General features: G+C 59.7%; 1 protein-coding gene across 6 annotated transcripts; it reads right to left on the bottom strand.

Annotated features, from left to right (window-relative positions):
* Nucleotides 1–302: 302 nt before the first annotated feature.
* Nucleotides 303–20,968, bottom strand: Rab3il1 (RAB3A interacting protein like 1). 6 transcript variants are annotated; one of them, XM_048788969.1, is made up of 11 exons: nt 20,948–20,968; nt 9,510–9,762; nt 9,018–9,113; nt 8,852–8,929; nt 8,023–8,241; nt 7,144–7,290; nt 6,554–6,682; nt 6,343–6,455; nt 4,815–4,914; nt 1,808–1,874; nt 303–1,321 (listed from the first exon to the last, which is right to left on the bottom strand). In XM_048788969.1, exons 2-11 carry the CDS (start codon nt 9,567–9,569, stop codon nt 1,239–1,241), a joined length of 1,092 nt encoding a protein of 363 aa, XP_048644926.1. In that variant the 5' UTR covers nt 9,570–9,762; nt 20,948–20,968; the 3' UTR covers nt 303–1,238. The 6 variants fall into 6 exon arrangements, 5 of the variants coding, with proteins under 5 accessions (XP_048644926.1, XP_048644924.1, XP_048644923.1 ...); XM_048788967.1 differs by lacking the exon at nt 20,948–20,968 and adding an exon at nt 19,800–20,037 and having other exon boundaries at nt 303–1,318; XM_048788966.1 differs by lacking the exon at nt 20,948–20,968 and adding an exon at nt 19,800–20,034.
* Between the last annotated feature and the right edge of the window lie 435 nt (nt 20,969–21,403).

The following is a 21,403-nucleotide window of genomic DNA, read 5'->3' on the forward strand; positions in this document are numbered from 1 at the left end:
AAATTGCCACAAAGAGACAGCCCAAGCATGGTTCTCTCCAACAGCAGGCTGCTCCTCATGGAGAGAGGGACCCGAGAGCATCCCCAACACCCCATAACTCCATGGAACACAAAGGGAGGACTCAAATGGTCTTCCCTACAGCAAGGAAGTGGTGGTGGTGGTGGAGGGAGGTGGCTTCAGGATTTGGGTTTAATCCCAAGCACGAGGGCAGGCAAGGAAAGGATTTGGTTTCATTCCTTCAGATGCCCAAGCCTGGCCAGAGCCCCAGCGCGCAGCAGTGAAGGCAAGCAGCCGCCTGGCCCTACCAACAAAGCCCTCCTTTATTAAATAGAGATCGCGTTACATTCCATTCAAAGAAGGAAATCAGGGCGTGGTGAGGGACATGTCCAGGTTGGATCCCCTAACCTTGGTCTTGGTAGGCTGTGATGGGGGCCAGGGAGGGCCAGGTCCTGCCTGCCCCACTTGGCACCACATGCAGGGGTCCCCGTTGTATGAGGGGCTGGAAACAGGCGTGGGTTCCTGAGGCCCCCTCTGTGTCTCACTCTTGGAGAAAAGTGACCTAGACCTCCAGTAGTTTGGGGAGAACGGCCTCCTGGAGCCCAAGTCGAGATGGGGGAGGAGGGGACAGGGAGGCCTTTATGAAGGGGGGAGGAGGGGCCCTGACTCATCTTAAGAACGGTTTCTGTTCTCAATGATATACAGGCTGGAGGCGAAGAGGCCCTGCCGGCCCCTGCCGCCAGAGGGCCCTTGAAATGGCCAGGGTCACTGGGGCAGTGTGCCGAGGGGCCACCTGGGAACTGGGTGAAAGATGGCCACAAGAAGGTGCTGGTGGCCCAGGACCTGAGAACTGAGGTGGCGACAGCTGGGAGACCCAGCCACCCCAGGACAGTCCCTTTCTGAAGAGGTGGCAGCAACAAGACACCTGCAGGCCGTAGCTCTAGGACCGGGGTGGGGTACAGACTTCCAGGGGTCCCTCCCAAGGGCTGAACCCCTGAATATGGCTCCTTGGTCTTCGGTGCTTCCTGAAATTCTCCTGGTGGTTGCAGAATCCAGTGGGGGAGACAGAAGGGTCATTTCATGAAGTCCAAGTCTGTCTGTCCCTCTGTCTGTCCCAGGATGGGTGTTTGGTGCTGTCTCGGTGCTGCCCTATGGCCTGGCCGTCTGTCCATACTGTCAGTGTCTGCTCCAGGACTGCACTTCGGGACTGTCTTGCGGCAGGCATGCTCCAGCTAAGAGCCCTAGGCCTCCAGGGGGAAGAAGCCAAGCTTGGCCAGGGACATCTCCTTCCGCAGCCTCATGATCTCCCAGAACATGGGCTCTGCTGTAGGTAGACAGAGGGACAGCTCAGGGTCCCCTCAGCAGCTGGCTTGGCCCTCTCCGCTGGCTGTGGGTGGCAGCAGATATGGCACCTCCCCGTCTGACCAGTCTATGCTTGCACACGGTGCCCCACTCAACAGTGATGATGGAGGCCCCAGGACTGCAGTTGACGGGTCACCAAATACTTTCCAGCCCCGACTCGGGGCTGGCGTGGGTCTGGGAGGCATCGGCCCCTCGGAGCAGGCAGAGCCTGGAGGCCAGTGAGCCCGCCTTCTGGCGCATCTCTGTGGAATTCTGAACCCAGGAGGATCCTAATCCGTTAAGACCCACATCTCCTCCTTTGATTGCTTCCTGGGAAATGAGCCCCAGCGTCCTCCCTCTGCCCTAGGGCAGGTGGACCCAAAAGGCACTAGACTAGCCTGTGCAGCACTGCCCTGCTCCACCCCTCCCTTGGGTGCCATCCCGACATTGGCCACCAGGGGGTGCTCACCATCCTGCCGCACCAGGCCTTGCTGGATGTAGCGTATGTAGGTGAAGAAGTTGCAAACGGCAGTGATCTGCAGGCAGAAGTAGGGAGAGTACGACCTGCCAAACTCCCACCCTCGGGTTCCCTAAAAGCCACGGGGACCTGAAACAGCAGTAGGTTCCAGGTCCCTGGCAGAGCTAGGTAGCACTCCTGGCCTGGAACAGGGCTGGGGCTTTGAAGTTTTAATAAACAACAACAAGATTACTAGTACTGCTCTAATAACGGCAGGGCAGCCACAGCGCGCTGCCTGTCCACCAATCATGGGTCTCAAATGAGCCATGCTAATCATTCCCGTCTAACGTGTGGAGAAATCAGAGTCCCCAAGAACAAAGCTCTTGACAACACAGCAAGCCCTGGAGCTAATCAGCAGCTGAGTTGAGCAATGCAGCCAGGTAGCCTGCCCCAGAGTCTAAGCTCACCCGGGGAGCTGGGCCTGCTGAAGTGGAGGCTGGGCAGTGTTATTATACCAAGAAAGGCAAGGAATCAGTCCCTCAAGGGGCCCTCCCAGCCCTGTGTTATGGTTCAGATATGAGGTGTCCCCCAAAAGCTCATGTGTCAGCCAACGCAATAATGTTCAGTGGTGAAATGATTAGCTGCTACCAGAAACAGAGGATTAATCCAATGATATGGATTAACTGGGTGGTAACTGTAGGCAGGTAGGGTGTAGGTCACGGGGTGGGGGGGTGTGCTTTTGGGGTTGATATTTTGTCCCTGGTGAGCTGAGCTCTCTCTGCTCCCTGATTGCCGGGTCCTGAGCTGCTCTCCTCCACCTTGATGTCTTGCTTTGCCCCAGGCCCAGAGTTATGGAGTTGGCCATCTATGGACTCAGACCTCTGAAGATGTGACCCAAGTAAACTTTTTCTCTTCTAATTGTTCTTGTCAGATTTTTTTGGTCACAGTGAGGGAAAAGCTGACTGAACTATCCAGCCAGCGCCTGAGGGCCCAGTCGGTCCTGGGGCTGCTCCATGCCCAGCCCTGGCGACCCTCCTTTGGCTCAGGTACTGTCACAAGGCCTCTCTTACAGTGAAGAAAGAACTGTGGGTCCCCTTCCCAGGGGCTATCCCCAGGTTGGGGGGGGGGGGTCCCTGTCCCAGCGGCTGAGAATACAGGCCACTTGTGGCTCACAGATGTCCCCTTCTGCATCCCATACCCCAGCAGAACTGATGACTGACTGGCATGGAGGCTATGTGAGCGTCCCCGTGGGTCCAGCTGGACATGTGCCCCTGAGGCCCTGTCCTGGGGTGGCTCCTTTCCCTCCCCTATTCTGTGACCACCACTCTCCTAAGAGTTGCATCAACTCCCCATCTTGGCTCCAGGGAGCCCAGTGGGACAGCTTGGGAGGTGGCCTGGCAGCTGGGCCCACAGCAGCCCTTGTGGAACACAGGACACTGGGGGAGGGATGTCCCATGTGTGGGGGACCCCTTGGCTGGGGGTGGAGGAGGTTGCAGGAGGGGGCTGTTCACAGGAGCCTAGCGAAGGCAGGAGGTGCAGGACAGCACGAGGGCCAGCCGGGTGTGCTCGAGCTCGGCTCTGCATGGGGGTGAGACGAGAGCAGCCCAGGGTGGGTGTGCACCAGGCAGTGGCGCCCGCTACAAGCTCCTGAGCAGGAATGGTGGAGCCGTCCCCTGGGACTGTGCTCCTCCTTGTCAATCCCACAGGTCTGGATCTCTTGGGGTGGGGACCATATCCTAAAATGCCAGACCCTCCTCAGCTTACTTCCTATCCTCATTTTTGCCCAACACAGCTGGACACCTAGGCCAGGAAAAGAAACAGACTAGTAGATGTGATTTTGCCGGGCACAGGAATGGCTGGCGTGGGCCCTCTGCTGAGCTGTGGTTGGGATTTAAAAGGAGCAAAGGGGACCTGTGGCCACAGAACAAGGCTCTGGGCACCAATCCATGGGGCAGCAACTACAGACACAATGCAAAGCTGGGAGGCCCCAGGTCTAGGCCACGTGGCCCTGGGCATACCCCTTTCCTTTGCAAAGGGGCACACTCCTTTCCCGTAAACAGGTACTCACTCACCACCAGAAGAGTCCCTTTGAGTGTTCGACAACACATGCAGGAACCAAGAGCAGACACGGTCCCTGTCCAGCTGTGGGGCCCCTCTGTCCACTCTGGTCCTGCCCTCCCAACAGGGGCCTCTGGCAGGTCAGAGGGGGAGGTGGTGCCTCACAGCCCATCAGCTTTGCACGTGGGTCAAACATGTCCCCTTCCATCCCTCAATCCTCTTACCACTCAGTGGTGGGGCAGAGGAAGGGGAATCCCCAGCCTCAACCCCCAGCTGGGTAAGGTCCCCTGACCCAACCTGGGGGACTGGGGTGGCAGATGGGATTTCTGGAGACCTGCAGCACCCGGGCCTGATCACAGCCTGTGTGCCAGACACACCCCTGAACTTCCTAGGGTGGGCCAGAGCCCTGGCCTGGGGGTCTGAGCCTGCAGCTTTAACCTGAAATCCAGCCACTCTCTTGATTAAGTCACTAATCAAAGGACCGAGGTATAGAGGCCACTCCCAGGAGGACATTTCTTACGTAAGACCAGGCCTGGAAGACTAGAGGTTCTCCTGGTGACTTTGAGAAGGCCGTGTGGCCGACTGTGGACAGCCTCTAGAGGCGACAGTGTCCCTGGCCAAGAGAACCTCAGTCCTGCAACAACGGAGAACTGAATTCTGCCAACAGCCACGTGGGCCTGGAAGAGAACCCCGAGCTCAGGAAAGAACACAGCACGTCCCTGCTGAGCTTCGCGCAGACTCCCGGCCCTGGACAGCAGCCGGACGGGAGCGGTGCATCGCTTTAAGTCACTACGTTTACGGTCATTTGTCATGTGGGAAAACCAGATTAGCACACCTGGCCTGGCTGTGGCCCACGTCTCTGCACCTCTCTGAGCCTGCTCCCTGCTCTCTAGACTGAGGTACAGTCCAGTTGTGCTCCCAGCCCAAGGAACCGAGGGACACATAGCGAAGGATGACTCACCCTGGCCCGGGAGGATGGGGAGATGTAGTAGTGACTCTCGGAGTCCCCGAGCCGGATGCGGTGGCGGCAGATGCGGGCCAGCCCACTCAGGGCACACGTGCTGGGGGGACAGCAGAGGTGGCCGTGAGGCCTGAATGGACTTATGCAGAGAGGCAGGCCAGGGACGTGGGGTGGGCCTGGCCTCGCCTGCCCCGCCAGCCCCTCTAGGTTCTCCGCTGCCTGCCGACCAGCTCCCGCCCAGAGCCCCACCCTGCACCCCCCTCTCTCCTCGGCCAGGCCTGGGCGACCTCCTTCAGCACCTTCAGCCGCTCAGGTGCAGGGTCAGCTGGGCTGGGCGGACAGCCCACCATCTGGCCTCCCACTCTCTGGCTCCTCTGGTGATCCCAGCCTCCAGAGCTGACTCTGGGCATCGCCTACGGGGGTCTCTCCTCCCCTCCACCTGGTGAGCCACCATGTCCCCAGGTTAGGTCTGCCTTCTGTCCTGATTCCTCAGCTCCTCGCCTCACCTCCTTCGCTCTCCTCCACGTAACGGCCAGGCGCTCCTCCCAACACCCACATCTATCTATCGCCTTTCCCCGCGGCTTCCCTGTTGCCCAGGAAGTGGTTACGGAGGGTTCCGAGTCAAGGGAGGATGAAACACCACCCTGGCTTATCCCCCTGACCAGCTCCTGCTGCACATGGCCATAAATGAACCAGAGCACCCTCCTTCCAGCGTCCCTCCGCTACAACATACGAAAAGCCAGCCTCGGTGGCTGATGCCCAAACCTGCAGAGGCTCTGAACAGCCTGCACAGCCTCAGCCCCGGTACCCCATCACTCTGACCCGGCCGAAGGTGCTCCCATCCATACGCAGCACCTCCTGCCCTCCTGCACTCTGTGCCCTCCACAGGAAGGGCTCTTCTCTCCCTGGCTAACTCCTCCTTCAAAACCTGGCTCGACTGTTCCCTCCTCCAGGATGAGGCTCCCAGCTGGGTAAGGTCCCCCAGCCTCTAGCGGAGACCTCCTGGGCCAGGTCTCCGCTGTCCAGGGGAATCCTCCCCACACTGTGCTCTGGTTCTGCCCTGGCCCTTGTGTGCTGCCACTGCCCCTGCTCAAGGCGGGGTGAACAGTGGGGAGGACAAGATGCCAGGGCCACCGAGTTACTGATTGGCAGGAGGCAGAGCCAGTCACTGACAATCACTTATGTGTTGACTGGGGTCCAAAACCCCCCCGTGGGAGAGACAGGGAGGGGCAGGGCGCATGCAGCAGGTCAGCCAGGAAGGACCCGGGCCGGGGGCGGGGGGCGGGGGCTGGACCCTGACATTCTGTCTCACATGCCTCCTGGCCCTGCAAGGGGCAACTGTGCCTCTCTTATCAGGTCACCACGTTCCCAGGCTAGGTCATGCACCAGGGGCCCCTGCCCACCCTGGGGCCCGACACCAGGGCCGGGCAGCCTGAGCTCGGCCTTTCCCGACCACCACCTCGGTGCGGCTCCAGGCCCCGCGGGGGCTTCCCCATGGTGCAGGGAAGGCTGAGGGTGCCCAACTTACTTGGCACTGCCACAGTCCACCTCAGCTGCCTTCCCTGTGGGCAGGGGCTGTGAGGCCACGGGCTCGATGGTGAGCGTGTTGTCCTCCACGGCGGCCCGGACCAGCGCCGAGAGCTGCAGCAGAGCAGGGCAGCAGGTGGAGCGGTGAGGGCTGGGCAAAGGCGGAGGGCAGCTGGGCCGGGCCTCCCAGACGGCCACCCTCCCCGCCTCACCTCCTGCATGGTGAAGTCCAGGCAGGGGCCCACGTCCTCGCGGTACACTCTTTCCAGGAAGGGGCAGGCCTTGTCCAGCATGGGCGACGCCCTCCAGGCCTGGAACTCTGCAAACAGGGTTGTGTCCACCTAGCAGGGAGGGCATTCGGGGTGAGGGTGGTCAGGGCAGAGAGCAGGCATCGCAGAGGAGGCAGAGCTAAGGGAGAGGAGAGCCAGGGAGGTGTGGGGCAGGCTCAGCAGCCACCAGACTGTCCCCAGCAGCCGGGCAGGGGAGCCGTGTCCAAGGGAAGAACTCTCTGCCCTTTGCACCCAACAACTTAGAATTCAAAGTTTTGTTCTAGAAGTGCTTTAAGTTTTCAGTGCTACAAGACTACAGATGTGGGTCCGGACTCGTCCTGATGACCCTCACTGCCTCTTCAAGCAAACTGGTGGGAACCCACAGGTCCCTGAGGGCACGGGACACACTCAGGCACATACACACAGGCCTCCTGCTGCCCACTCAGAGGGGCAACTGTGGCCTGCCCTGGGCTGCATGCAGTGTGTGGAGAGGTAGCGGGGCAGACGGAGCGGCCCTCCTCTGGAGCCATTACCTGCTGGGAAAAGGAGAGAGAGGTGGCAGAGGTGGGGGCTGCGGGCGGCTCCCCGGGCGGGAGCTGCCAGGCCGGCTCGTAGGTGAGGTGGATGGCCTTGCTGGGGATCACGCAGAGGAGCAGGGAGAGGAGAGGGGGAAGCCCAGGCTGGGCCATGGGGTAGACAGACAGACAGACAGACAGACAGGTGGACAGAGACAGGAGGAATGAGGAGATATCAGTGTCCGACTGGAAGCTCAGAGCTCAGAAGTGGGCCAAGAGGTCTATTTGCTCCTCCTCCCTGTAAGCTCTGGAGACAGACAGAGGACAGGACTGAGCCGGGTGGGCTGGACACGACACCCGGGAAGCTGAATCCCACTACACCTGTCTCAGTGTCCACTCGGTGCAGCCTGAGCTGGCTCTTGACATCAGTGTGTCATCAGTTTCTCCCGTGGTCCCAGGACACTCCACTGACCACATGAGGGAATGGGGGTGCTAACGGGTGGTTTTGTTTGCCTTGGGACCTGTAGCCATGAGTGCCCGCCCAGCCAGCTCAGGAGAGACACCCGTCCAAGGCCAGCTTGTACCAAGAGCTGCCGAGGACTCTGAGTACAAAGAGTGTCACAAGGTGGTCCTGGGCCTTAAGGCCAGAGAGCCCAAGCAGAGCCCCACCAAAGCCAGTCCAGGTGCAGAAACTACCACCTGCCGCTTGGAGCAGACAGGGGTGGTTATCAGGCCCCAAGCTGGACACTCTAGCGGCCAAAGGCTAGACACCTCAGCACAGAGAGGGGTGAGCCAGACTGCAGATCACACAGCAAGGGCGCAGGCTGTCCTCATCGGCCTCTTCTGTCAGTGGGCACCCCGTTCCCTCCCATGCTCACTGCCCACCTGCCTCCTTACCTCTTTGCCCTCCTTGTCTGGGGTGAGGGTGTGCCCTGCAGCGGGGCACATGACAGGGCAGAGGGTGCTACTGGTGCTCTTATGGCGCGAGTGACCCTTTCTGGGCCCAGCCTTGGTGGGGCTCAGCAGCTGCGGGTGGAGCTCTCGGTTGGGAGAGGCTGGTGTGGATGTGATGACCAATGTCTTCAAGGCCGTCACCTCTGCCTGCAGCATGTCGATCTGGCCCAGATGGATAGCTGTCAACCTAATCCAGTTATCACCCCCCTGGCTCCCACCATCCATTGGCCCAGCTCAGGACAGCCTGTGCCTAACAGCAACCAGCGCCTAACCCCGCCTGCCCCGGGGAAACTGAGGCTCAGAGAGGCAATGTGGCCAGCCAGAGGTCACACTGCAAACAAGACTTTGTGGGGAACAAGTGTCTGGGAGCTTCCCTGGTGACCCACTGAGTGTTCTGGGGTCCCTGGAAGGCAGGAGCAGCCCTGGTTCACATTTTCCTGATGATCCAAAAGGCTCCGAGAGGAAGCTACTTGCCCACTACACGGCCAGACCCAGGTTTCTGCTTTGCTAAGGAGGGTGGGAGGAGGGAGGAGGAGTTACAGCAACCACAGGGTCCTTCCAGTCCCCAGAAGGCTCCAGAAAAGTCTCAGTGGTTCAGAAGGAACACTAGTGGGGTCCAGGGCGCTGGGCTATGGGATCTCAGACACCCCCACCTCCCTGGGCTGGGGCTGGCCTGGAGGATCTGGTTGGAGAGCCCAGGCCAACGCTCGGGGTGGGGTGCACCCTATGGCGGGCGTCCCAGGCTGGCCTGGGCAGAGGGCACGGACCTCACCTTGCCCCGGGCCTCCTTCAGCTGTTTTTCTGATGCTGCCTGCTTCATGTTGGCTTCCCGAACCATCTTGTGGGCTTCCTGGAAGAAGGCAGCCTCCGTGTGAGTGGCTGGGACCTGGACACCCGGGCCATCCGCCCCGCAGGCTGCGCCCACCGGCCAGGCGTACCTCGAACAGGCTGGCTGTCAGCTCCTCCAGCTCCTGCTGCAGCTGGTCCCGCACCCGGCCCAGCCGCTCACATTCCTCGTCCTTCAGCTTCAGCTCCTGGGACAGAGGGGACTGTCAGCCTCGTGGGAGGCCCCGGCCATCGTGAGTGGGGCTCTGGGCTGCCAGCCGACCTCCTCCGGTGCCCCCCCACTCTGTCATGCCTCTTCCCCCCAGCCGGCAGCGCGAGACCGAAAGCCCACCCGACAGCCCCTCACATCTGGGAACAGGTTTTCAGACAAGTCAAGGTCGCTGGGAGCGTGGCCAGATGGCCAAGCCCACAAGGGCCCGGGTTTGAGTCCCAGCACCTCAAAAAAAAAAAGACACAAAAATGGGTTCCTCCTTTGCAGCTCTCAGGTGCCTGCACTGGCCTAGTTTGCAGCTGGCCGTGTCAGACACTGTGTCACCGTGTCTCTGGGCTTTCCCAGGCTGGCTCCTCCTCTCCGAGGTCCCTACCTTTTGGGCTTTGTGCAGCTCCTCCTTCAGGAACTCTGAGCCCTTTTCCCGGATCTCCATGGAGGAGCTGCGCAGCCGGGACACGTCCAGCGGGGCAGCCGCGGGCTCCTCCTCCCCTTGGGCCTCCTCCCCTGCAGAGGCCTCCACCAGGGATCCTGGGGACTCCCTGTGGCCTTTGCAGGAACCCACGTTCTTCCAGGGGACAGGGACAGACGCGAGGGGTGGAGGGGGGGCCTCGTCTGGCTGGGGTGGGCTGCAAGGCAAACAGAGGTATCAGTAGACACAGGGCAGGCTTCTGAGACCTGCCCGAGGGACAAGCCCCGGGCACCACACCTGCCACCTGGGCCTCGGCCTTTCCATCTGTAAAACGGGACCACAGGCCATAACCAGGCTGTCACGAAAGCATGTTGGTCAAGCACATGTTCTCTTAGGGGCAAGGTCGGGGCTCTTGAACCTTTGTCAACCCCCAGCCTAGGGACTGGGCCGGCAGCAGATGCTTAGCACACAGCTATGCTGAGTTTGCATCTGTCGAACAGATGACTGTACACGTGCGGATGCTGAGGATCAGTCTCCACCTTTACACAGCAGGGAGATCCAAGTGACCGTCAGCCCCAAGGGGGGGGGGGGTGCGCGCGTAAAACCTCGTCACCCGGGAGGCACTTCAGTGAGAGCTACCTTCGTTGACAGTTAGTACAAATTCAGTGATGTAGTTTACATGAGAATTAATGCAAATGTTAATACGAAATAGTTATTGCAAATTCCACTCCTTTGGGTTGGGGGGAGTCAGAGAGGAAGCATGAGGCTAGGGTAAGCAGGAAGATTCTGCAAATAGCCCAGGCCACACAGACCCACTTCCTGTCCCCCTGGACTTTATGGGGGGCAGTTCCAACTCTCCCCTGGCCTACAGTGTAACCTCCGAAAAACACCCCCTTCTCTAGGCCTCGGGACCTCCCCTCCCTGAGGCTGAAGACGCTGGAGTGCTGGGGCCCCTGCCCTCCACCCGCCCCCCAGCCACACTCCCGCTCTGGAAGGGGATCCTGCGGAGGGAAGGGCGGGAGGGCTCGGCCAGCAGGGGTTTGTGCCAAGACAGCACCTCTGGATTTGCTCACTCAGCAAAAGCTGGGGGCTCCTGAGCCAGCAGCTTCTGAGCAGCAGCGGCTGGGCTGGTAGGGTGGGGGGCTGGGCTGGTAGGGTGGGGGGCTGGGCCTCCGCTGATAACAGTGGGGAAGTGAGGCGGAGGGGCCCAGAGAGGCCCACTGGAGGAGAGGAAGGACAAGGCCAAGGAGACCGGGACTTGGGATAACTGAGGAGGAAGGGTGAGACGCTGGTCTGGGACCTGTCCCTCTTCCCTGTCCTCAGGTTCCCAATAAGGCCACCAAACAGCTTCTGAACCTTAGCGTTCCTCTTGGTAACACAGACACTGAGCACCCAGAGACCCCAGCCGCAAAACTGTTCCCAGTCTTCCACACGGCCCTGTCCTGCTGCCCACTGAGCCTGCCCTCTGCCTGGGAACTGGCCCAGCATGGGGCCTCGAGGTCCTGGGGCTGGACTTGGCCTGGCAGGGACTTGGCCTTGATGAATGAGGCCAGAAATCCACAGTCCATCAGCTGTGGTGGGTGGGGTGGGGGGGTCTTGTTGGCACAGGGTCTCTAAGGATGGAGGAGCTACGGCAGGTCCTTCAAGCCCCCTACAGTTATACTGTGGCCCCACGGGCTGGGGTCTGTGCCCAGGGGGTCACAGGGTGCTCTGCCCTCATTCAGGACTCTGCACAGCACTTACGATGGTTCCCATTCTACAGATGAGGGGAGGAAAGCTCAGAGAGGGAAGGGACTTGACTGGGGTCTCGCCGCTGGTCAGTGACAGTGCCAAGACAGGCAGTCAGGTCTTCAGCCCAGGCCCAAAGCTTCCTGACCAGTGGCCCAGCAGGGGGGACGAGGAGCATGAGTGTTAGAATCCATGCCTGTCTCAGGATCAGGGACTGCTGCGCCCAGGGGGACTCAGGAGGCTCCTCCTTGGCTGCCACAGGGACCTCTGACCCAGTTCCCTCCCCAACTGCAGTCACCACCTTTCTAGGAGGGAGAGCCTGCACCAGGAGAGCTGTGGCCAAGAGGACAGCCAGGCTGTGTCCTGGGGTACCTACATGTGAGCCCCTGGAAGTGTTCTGACATCCTCTGATCCAGCCACCCCGTGGGAGGGGGGGCATTAAAACTCTGAAGGAGGCGCTGTAAGAACCCAATAAGAAGTCACTTGACATGGTACCAAGCGAACAGTGTTCAATCCACAGCCAGTTTGGCAGAGACCATTGCCTACGGAGGCTCTGGGTCCCTCAGCCGAAACCCCAGGCCCAGAGAGAGGGGAATGTACTCCCGGAGGACTCTGCCACTCAGGTGGCAGAGGGGAGTCATAGTCATTAAGGCCACACCAGAAGCAGCAGATCCCATTAGGGTGCGGCTACCCACTCTGACAGAGTAAGGACTGCAGTCTAAGGGCCGGTGGTGACCCACAGGACAGCCTAGGACATGGGACAGGATCCCAGGTCTCAAACACCAAGAGCTGGTGCCTTTCCCCAGCCAAGGACCTCCCTGGATCCCCTACACCCCCACTAGAGGAACAAGACTGCCCGTCCTTCCCCACAGGGACCAGCTTCATCCACCAGCGTGGGCCTCTGGGTCGCAGGGAGAGCCTCCAAGGGCAGGGCTGGGGCTGGGGCCAGACGTTCCCCCCAGGCTCTCCTTCAGCTCCCTGTCAGGGGGATGGACCTACTTTGCAGCCAGAGGACACAGTGGCCCAGGAGGCCTGAGACAAGGTCTCTAGGACATCTTCTCTTCCCCCTGGTGGAAAAGCCCAGGCTCACATCCTAACGACAGGAAGTGTAGGGACAGCGGGGCCACCCCACAGACACCAGCTCCCCATTGCCTGGGCCACAGCAGCAGGAGTGAGAGAGGAAGAGGGCCCAGCCTGGGCTGGGAGGGAAGCTCCAATCTGCAGACCCCCCTCCCCTCCTACTTCCGGACTGCGAGGCCAGCTCCTGTGACTCAGAAAATTCAGAGGAAGGGATGATCCAGACCTCCAGGTCCAGCAGAGCCAGAATCCCCGATCCTCCTCACCCTGCAGCCTCCTAGAGCAGGGGCTCCCAAACCCGGGTGTGCCTCAGGCATCGGAAAGTGTGGCCACCAGGTATCCCTACCCCTCGTCAGGCCCATCCCTATAGGAACAGAGTCCTGCTTCCAGGAAGGGTCTGCCTAGGGGTGGGAGCTCCTCAGAGTCAAGGTCAGAGGTAGGCGGGGCGGCCAGCATCTCCCAAGCCTAGGGACCCTGCAGCTCATACAGGAAAGGCCACACAGGGTCACTTCCCCAGGAAGCACACAACCAGGGGGAAAAGCAGACTCTGAAGTCCTCAGCCCACCAGGCCTGCCCTGAGGGGCCCCGCTGGGTTTCTGTCCCCACTCACAAAACAGCAAAACAAGGACTCCAGGACTCTGTGGCCCCCAGTCACTCAGTCACCCTAACTGGGCCAGGAGAGCCTGGTCAGAGGCCAAACAGGACCCAGTGTGGCCCTCTGAGGGTTCCACCCTTCCCTGCCTGCCAGACCAGCCTGCCCCTTGATAAGTGCCCAGGATGTCCTCGCAGTCACCTTCTGCAGTAATGGGCAAAATGGGTTCACAAAATAAGCAGGGAAGGGGACACTCAGGACAGCTCTGAAACTGGGAAAAGGACCGAGCAGGGAGGACACACTGGGAGCTTGACCCTATGCCCAGGGGCACCAAGTCTGATCTCCAGGTAAGCTGCAGAAACCTGCCCAGGGCCAGCTGAGACGGACACTCAGGGTGACCAGGCAGACTGAGGCGACCGAGGCTGATAGCCACAATGTGAAGGGCTCCCAGGAAAGGTTCTGTGGCCAGCCTACAAGCCCAGCACAGGCCAGAGAGGGCCAAATCTTCAGAGCAAGACCCACAAGCACACAGGGTTCCCACGCTTTGGACCATGTTCATGGCAGCCCACTGCCTGAGCATCCACGAGTGCTACTGGTGGGGACTCAAGACGGCGCTGCAGAGGGTGCATTCCCCACCCTGGTTCGAACAACCAGGCACCTGAGGTTCAGAGAGGGTTGGTGACCTGGCTGGAACACACAGCAAAGTAGCAGCAGGATGGGGATGAATCTGGAGTGCAGGCACAGTGTCACGTGACCTGTCATCGGGAGGAGAGGGGATGAAGGATGGTTTCAGAGAAGTGAGGCAGGATGCGGATGGGGTTTGAGGAAGTTTGAGATCGGACTAAGTGGGGGTGGTGATGGTGGAGGGTGATGCCCAAGGAGGCTGTACCAGCCAGGCAGGCCCTGGCCTGGAGGGGACAGACAAAGACTCTGAGGAGGAACCATCGGAGGACAAGGGGGCCGCAGGATAAAAACACAGTAGAGCAACTGATTAATTAAGTAATTAAACAACAAGGAAGAGGAGGATGAGGGAATCGGTGGTCCCCGTGATGGAAATGAGGAACTGGGACAGGGCTCTCGGGGAAACGAGAGGGGGTGACGAGGCATCTGGGAAGTGGCACCGGCTGCGGGCGGCTGAAGGGGAAAGGCAGGACAGAGGCAGCTGTTGGGAGGTCCTCCCACAGCTCTAGGCAGGGCCGGGGGAATACAGGAGAGCGAAGAGCAGGACCTCAGGGTGGGAGAGGGCGGCTGTCCTCCTGGTAGAGCCCGGAGCCGGGCCAGGATCCAATGAGCTCCAGGCTAGGAGGGGCAAACAGGTTGGGGGGGGCCTGCCTGCAGCAGCAGGTCCTGGTTGGAAGAGGAGGAGGGGAGGAGGAGCAGGTCAGGACACGTGGAGCAGGTAGCAAGGCCAAAGCTCCCCTGCCACTCAGCCCTGTCTCTCCACTGGGGACCAGTGCCAGGCCGGGGCAAATGGGGGACTCCCTTTCTACTGTAGAAGGCAGGGCACCTAGCACATGCCTTATAATGCCTGAGGGGGATCCCCATGCATTCAGTCTAAGAACTGACACCCCAAGATTTCAGCCATCCAACATGGGCCTAGTGAGCACCTATCATGTGCCAGGAACCCCAGGGGCCCTGATCCTTCCAGTCTGTAGGACAAGACAGACTCCAGGGGAACATCACTAAGCCCCCTGCTCCCCACATTCTATTTCATTTTGTAGCTCCCCCCCCAACTTCACTTCCTTCCCAAAGCCCATCAAGCACGATTCTGGTGCAGACACTGGAGAGTCCAGGACAAGCAGGGCTCTAATGAGGGTCTGAGCCCTGTGCGCAAATGTGCTGACAAAGGATCAGCAGGAAGGATACCAACACCTGTTGGCAGGGAGGGCAGGCAGACCATGGAGGGCTTCTAGGAGGTGGCAACAGTGAGCACTCACTAGAGATAAGTATGAGTAGCCCCCAATCTGTCAAGTGGGAAAACTGAGACCAAGGGGCTGCACCAATGTCATGTGGCCACTTGATGGTAAAGAACCAACCCAGATTCTGGTCTCTGCAGATCAAGTCCCAAATGCCCAGCACTGCATTAGGTGTAGAAGTACCTTAGATGCCATCCCTACCCCATCATCCTGAAGCAGGTTTGGCACCCAAGACATCGGACATGTGAAACCATGGCAGATGGGAGAGAAGCAGCACCTTAAAGTTAGACTGGTGGGAACTGCCTGCAGCAGCAGGTCCTGGGAGGAGGAGGAGGAGGAGGAGGGGACACGTGGAGCAGGTAGCCAGGCCAAGCCTCTCCAGCCACTGGGTTCAGAGTCCAAGGCCCTTGCTTGAGAGTCTCAAGGGAGCGGACACCCCCCTCCCCCAGCTCCTGCAGAGTCCAGCTACTGCTGCCCACCCCAGGAGAGCAGCCCTAAGTCTAGGGCCACAAGGGGACAGGGAATGGGACCTGTCCATGAACAGTCACCCAAGAGAGACCGCAGTTCTTGGACAGATGCGGAAGCTAAGCTCCAGAAACAGAGGGTTAGCCAGGTCTCCCAACTCCTCATCTAGGACCAACAGCCCCCAGGACACACGTCCCAGAACTGTCATGAGCTTCTGGGGTCACAAGCACAAGTCACTTAGTGCTTGTGCAAGTGTGACCCTGAGAAGAGTCCTCCTCTGTTGCTGGGATCTGGGTGAGCTCTTAGGACATCAGGCCCCAAGTGGGTGCTGGCACCTTGACCCCTGATCCCTAAATCTCTGCCTTCATATCCACATGAGGGATCCATAAAAATGCAGTGCTCAAGGTAACCCCCAAACTCTGCCTCTCTAGGGTGCCCAGCTCCTCATTCTATCCATACTTCCCATCTGCATTTATGAAGTCCCTACTGTGTGCTCTGTATCCAGCTAAGTCCCAGAGGACCCACAGGTCCACATGGGAAGTGTGCCGTATTGAGGACTGCATGTGGAGGGGTCAGTTTGGCAGCCTGGCTCATCTACGAGGGTCCTGGAATATGGCAGACAAGGCCTTCTCTAAGACCTTGAAACTTTTCCTCTATCCCTACAGAGAACATCCATTTACTGGGCCTTGTCTGACTCTAGCCTGGGTGCCTCCAAAAGAGGACATTCTTGAGGATGGAATCACTGCTACCCTACAACCTACTTATTTCACCTAGAGGCCCAGAGAAGGGAGCCCATACCCCTAGGGTCACACAGCAATTCAGTTTTGCCTCAGTCCACCCAACACAAAGGGTCACAAGATTCCTCCAGACAAGGCTGTTCCCCAGACACATTTATCCCTAGGGTAAAACCCATCTATCCCCAGGTAGGACTGTCCTAACCTCTCCAGGCACCACAAAGCCCCTTAGTCACTTTCTCCCTAAGCCCAGCCTCCTTCCCCCAGGGCATAATTCCAGCAAAGAGGCTCGCCTTCAACTCTTGGCCCCTCAGGAGGCTCAAGCCTCTCCACACCTCACCCCTACCAGGGACCCCTGTCTCCGAGTTCCTTGGGATGAAACCCCATTACTCTCTGAGCACCTCAGCTCAGGTTCTGCTGGGTGCCAGGGGGGAAAATGGATCCAGCTTGCCCATTTGAGGGGGTGAGGGGTGGATTGGGGGAGTGTTACCCACTGGCCTGGTGTGGCAGGGAGGGAGCTGGGTCCTGGGACAACTCATCTGGCCAAGTGCTTTACAAGAATACACCCCCCGGGGACCTAAGTCTTTCCTGTCATGGGGGAGAGAAAGTGCTCCCCAACTCCATGAAAAAAAACCTCAACCTTTCTGCACCCCCAGAGCAGGGGTCCCTCCATCAGACCGGCCGGGAATAGGAACCACCTGAGAAACAATGGTCTGGACACAGAGGGGTCCTGGGGCCATTGACCCAGGACCCAGAGCCGATGCTGGCCCCTTTCGAGCTGCAGGGAGGTCCAGCCACTCTACAGAGTACCGGCAAGAGGTTTGGCCATCAACTTGCCTGCGACCTTGGAGAGACCCAGCTCCTCTCTCCCAACCCAACTGCTTTCCAAGAGCTCATCCAGCGAGTGGAGGGGTGTCCCTCCTTTAGGTGCGCGCCCCAGGGTTACTTCGGCAGGCACATATCGGCACCCAGTCCCCCCACCGCCACCGTCACTTGCCCTCCGGGTGAGCTAGGAGGGGCTGGCTCGGTCGCCCTCCACACTCCCCACCCCGAAACCCCCAAACGCTCCGAGGACTCTTCCATCTTCCCGGCTCCACGCCGGCTCGCCCGACCTCAGCCCCAGGCCGGGCTGGGGGCGCAGACCGTCCCGGGTGGGGCGCAGGCNAGGCTAGGAGGGGCAAACAGGTTGGGGGGGGCCTGCCTGCAGCAGCAGGTCCTGGTTGGAAGAGGAGGAGGGGAGGAGGAGCAGGTCAGGACACGTGCCCGGCCACGCCCCTCCGCCCGCCGGACGCGCTGAGCTCGCACTCGCTCCCGGGCCGCCCAGCCCTGGAGTCGGTGAAGAACGGCCCCTTGATCAGGCGCCCGGCCTCCGCCGCTGGTTCTCTCCGCAGCCCCCTCCGCCCGGCACCGCGCAGGAGCCTCACAAAGGCGGCGAGTCTCAGATGCTCCCGGGATTGTCACTCAGGCCCGCAGACACCCTCCTACCCCCTCCTCCGTCTTCCAACCACGTGCTTCTTCCCGGAGCTCCCGGCTCAGCATCTGCCCCTCAGTGACACTCTGCCTCAGCCCTACTTTGGGGATCCTTATCCCCAGGGGGTATCTGTCTTTGGCCCAAGCCCCCCACCCAGCCTCCCCAAACAGGGGCCTGCCATTCTCCAGCCACGGGACACCCTGCCCATCCCTGCCTCTGCTCCCTTTCCTCCATCTACCCTCTGCAGAACAACATGGCCCACACGTGCCTGTGGAGTCCCGCAGCCTCTGAAAACCTTTCCCTGAGTCTCTGACCACTACTCTTCCTGCCCGCCCCTCAGCCCCCGCTCCCTGACCATTGGCCAGAACTTCAGTCTGGACCTGGAGCCAGCGAGGGCAAGCTCCCTTCTCTCCTGCCGGTGACTGGGCTTCTACCATCTGGCTCTGGAGAAGGACTGAGGGTTGGAGACAAGGATCTTCCCCTTCCAGATGCCACCAGAACTATCCGCGCTCCTCTTCCAGGCCACAGACCCTGGGGCCCAGGCTGAGTTCTTGACTACTAAGCTACAGCCTAGCCCATGTCTGAGGGTGACAGGTCTTCATTTGGGGGACACATTTCATTCACTCATTCATTCAGCCACCCCTTCTGAGCACAATCTATGGGCCTTACAACCATGACAGGCGGACCTAGAAGGAAATTGTACAGATATATAGACCCTGCCTTCCTGGAACTCCAATATGGGATCCTCCCCCCTCAGCCTCCCCAGTGGCTGAGACAGGTGCATACCATTACGCCCAGATTGCCTACAGCACGACTTGCAAATGTGGTGTCTCTGGTCAAAAGAGAAAAGGGTGCTCCTTTCCCACCAAGGTACAGGACTTGTGAGTGGAGGCCAGACTGGATTTCCTGCCTTGCCCACTCCCTTGGCCAACACCTTATCCAGAGAACAACCTTGGCAGCCCTCCATGGCATCCCTTCTAACTTTCCAGAACCATTCAGCCCAGGCTCCTACACAGGGTAATTGTTTGCAGGATTATGGCTTCCAGAGGACAGGGACCAGCTTGTTGGACCTGTGTTCCTCTACCCACCCGAGTCTAGCACAGATGTCAACATGTCTGTTGACTTGCTTCCTTCACCAGCTAAGCCTTGAGCAACTGCTGTCTTCCTGCTCCTATCTGTTCACCTTTTTCTTCCTTTTTTCTTCTTCTGTGCAGTCCCGGGGATGGAACTCAGACCTTGCAGATGCCGGCAAGTCGTCTGCCCCAGTGAGCTACATTTTCAGCCCTTTTTATTTTAAGACAGGGTCTCGCTAAGTAATTACCCAGGATGACCTTGAAATTTTGTTTTAGGGATAGAAGGAGGAGACACAGAAGGAGCCCAAAATAGAGCCTTGCCCTCTGAGTCCGAAAGCCCGGGCAGGAGATAACTGATGGTAGCCCTGACTAGGGGAATCTAAGGCGTGAAGAGGTTACAGCCCCAGAGAAGAGTCCGCAGCATACAAGGGCTGCTTGACTAGGGAGGCCCTTGAGAGAGGCCTCAAAGGACAAGTGTGTGGTCACCATTCTGGGAACACTGACATTCAATTACTAACCAAAAATATCCTGTCCTCTGTGCATCCAGGTGACTGTGGATTCCCAGGCTTCACTGCCTCTTCCCAGAGCACAGTGAACCCTGTTCTTCCACTAAAAAGGGATGGGCTCAGAGAAGTTAAGGTACCTGTCTGATGTCACACAGCCAGGGGTGGTGAGGGCCAGTCTGCTTACACCAGTTTTCCAAAAAAATCAGCCCCCAAACCAGAGGGGTCACAGGACACTGCAGCTGCCAACAGTCAGAAGGGGGGCCCAGCAGGTAGAGAGGGAGAAATAAAGGTGTTTCCTCTGCCCACAAGCCACTGCCCTCTTCAACTTCCTTCCTGTATGGCCCCTGCCATTCCCATCCCAGGCTTGGTGGCCTTAACCACAGAGTCTTAGCTGAGGGCAGATGAGAAGCCTGGGTGACCCAGTCCCCGATTCTGGACTTAGGTGTGTCCTTGGCTCACTGTGTGGCCCAGAATGAGTGCCTTGCCCTCTCTGAGCTTCCATTTCCACTTCTGAACAACCGTCAAGTGGAACAAGGCAATCAGAGCTACCGGCTGGAGGTGACCTCGTAAGAGGCTTCTGAAATTTGCTCATAGGTCCATGCCAGCACCCTGTCGGGAGCCCAGCTTCCACCTGCCCCTGTGTTCACGCGGTGGCAGGACCCCGTCCCCCGTGTCCCAGGTCTCTAGCTCACCTGCCTGTGTCCCAAGGCTCCTCTCCCAAGCACTTCGAAAGGGCAGGACCCGGGCCTGATGGGGCGAAGCGGACAGTCCCCGAGCTCATGGCCAGGAACACTGGGCATGTCCCTCTGGCCGGGCACCCAGTGCGCTCCTTGGAGGCATCCATTCCGGAGGGGCCAGGCGGAGGGTCTCCGTGGATACCGGGAGGTCAGGTGGCTGGTGGCTGCTCCCCGCCCCAGGCGATCCCCACACTAACCTTTGCTATCTCTAGGAGCAGCAGCCCCAGAGGGCGTAGCCTCCCAGATGGGCCTCTATCTCCTCGACCCATAATTATTAACTCCGGGCTCAGAGCAGCAGAAGAGCCAGGGGCCCTCCTTCCTGGGCTCTGGGCCAGGGGGGTGGGAAGCTTCCCCTCGGAGCCTGAGGCCCTGGGCTTTCCCTAGGCACAAAGGGGGCTGCTGTCCCCTCACCCCTCTCCTCCCAGGTCGGCACAGTGGAGAGAGCCTGTCCGGCTGGTCCCGTGGACAGCTGGCTGTGTGGCCTTGGACAGGCCCTGGCCCACCAGCCCAGCCTCAGTAGCCCTTAACACTTTAGCCACCATGACCGCGGGACAGTTCTGTGAGCAGTTGGGAGCTCACCGCACTTCTAGCCCCTCTGTGCCTCAGTTTCCCCAGCCACACTGTCACCCTCTGAGGTGCACCAGGCCAGCAGCCGTGGCCCAGACCCTCTAAGCCGCCTGCCTCCCCCACACTCTCCCCTCTGTCTGCCATTTCCATCCCACCCTGTCTCTTTGCTCATCCCCCGTCCTCCAGGAAGCTGTCCCCTCTGCAGCACAGCGCTGGGGCCCTCAGCTTTGCGTCATGAACGTCCTTGGGAACTCTCAGATCCTCTCGCAAGATCCTGACGGCCTTATGGCAGAGACCTGCCTGCTCTCCTCACAGTATCCTTCTCGGCACCCCCTGGCCTGGCTCCCGGTCAGCCTCGACCCCGGTGTGGAATGTCTGTAAGTCTGTCTGCATTCTAATCCCCGTTCTGCCCTTCTCTGGCTGGGTGACCTTGGGCAAGTCACTTAACCTCTCTGGGACTCAGTTCAACCATCATCTATAAAATGGGAAGGAGCACTTTCCCCCTGCGAACTTGTGAATCAAAGAAAGAAAGTAACCTTGGACAAGTGTCAGCCACGGCGATGAGTGGAAGCAGGGTTTCCTTTCCCCTTCTCCTTCCGGCTCCCTCTTCTCTCACGTGGGCCTCTGCGAGGAGCCAGTCCCCCGCTGCCCCACCCAGCGGATCACAATATCTCCCCGGCTTTGGGCTTCCAGGCTCTCGGCCTAATGCAGACCAGATGCCGGCCTCCCTTTCCTGCGGTGAAGTTTCCATGGCCAGCTCCCACCCCCTTCCTGTTTTGGCTTCTGGCTCGTCCCCCCACTAAACCCTCTGGTGCCCCCACCTTCCTCTGCCCGGCAACCTTGGCCTCACCTGGAAACTATTAATGGGAAACAGGAAGTGGGAAAGGGGAGCATCTCCCATCACCCCGACAGGAGGAGGGGTCGGGCTCAGCCCGCGGGGCAGGGTGCCTGGGACAGTGGAGCCCCGCAGCCCCTCAGGGGGAAGCTGCGGT

Source organism: Marmota marmota, unplaced genomic scaffold, assembly GCF_001458135.2.
Source record: "Marmota marmota marmota unplaced genomic scaffold, marMar, whole genome shotgun sequence".
In the NCBI taxonomy this organism is placed as follows: domain Eukaryota; kingdom Metazoa; phylum Chordata; class Mammalia; order Rodentia; family Sciuridae; genus Marmota; species Marmota marmota.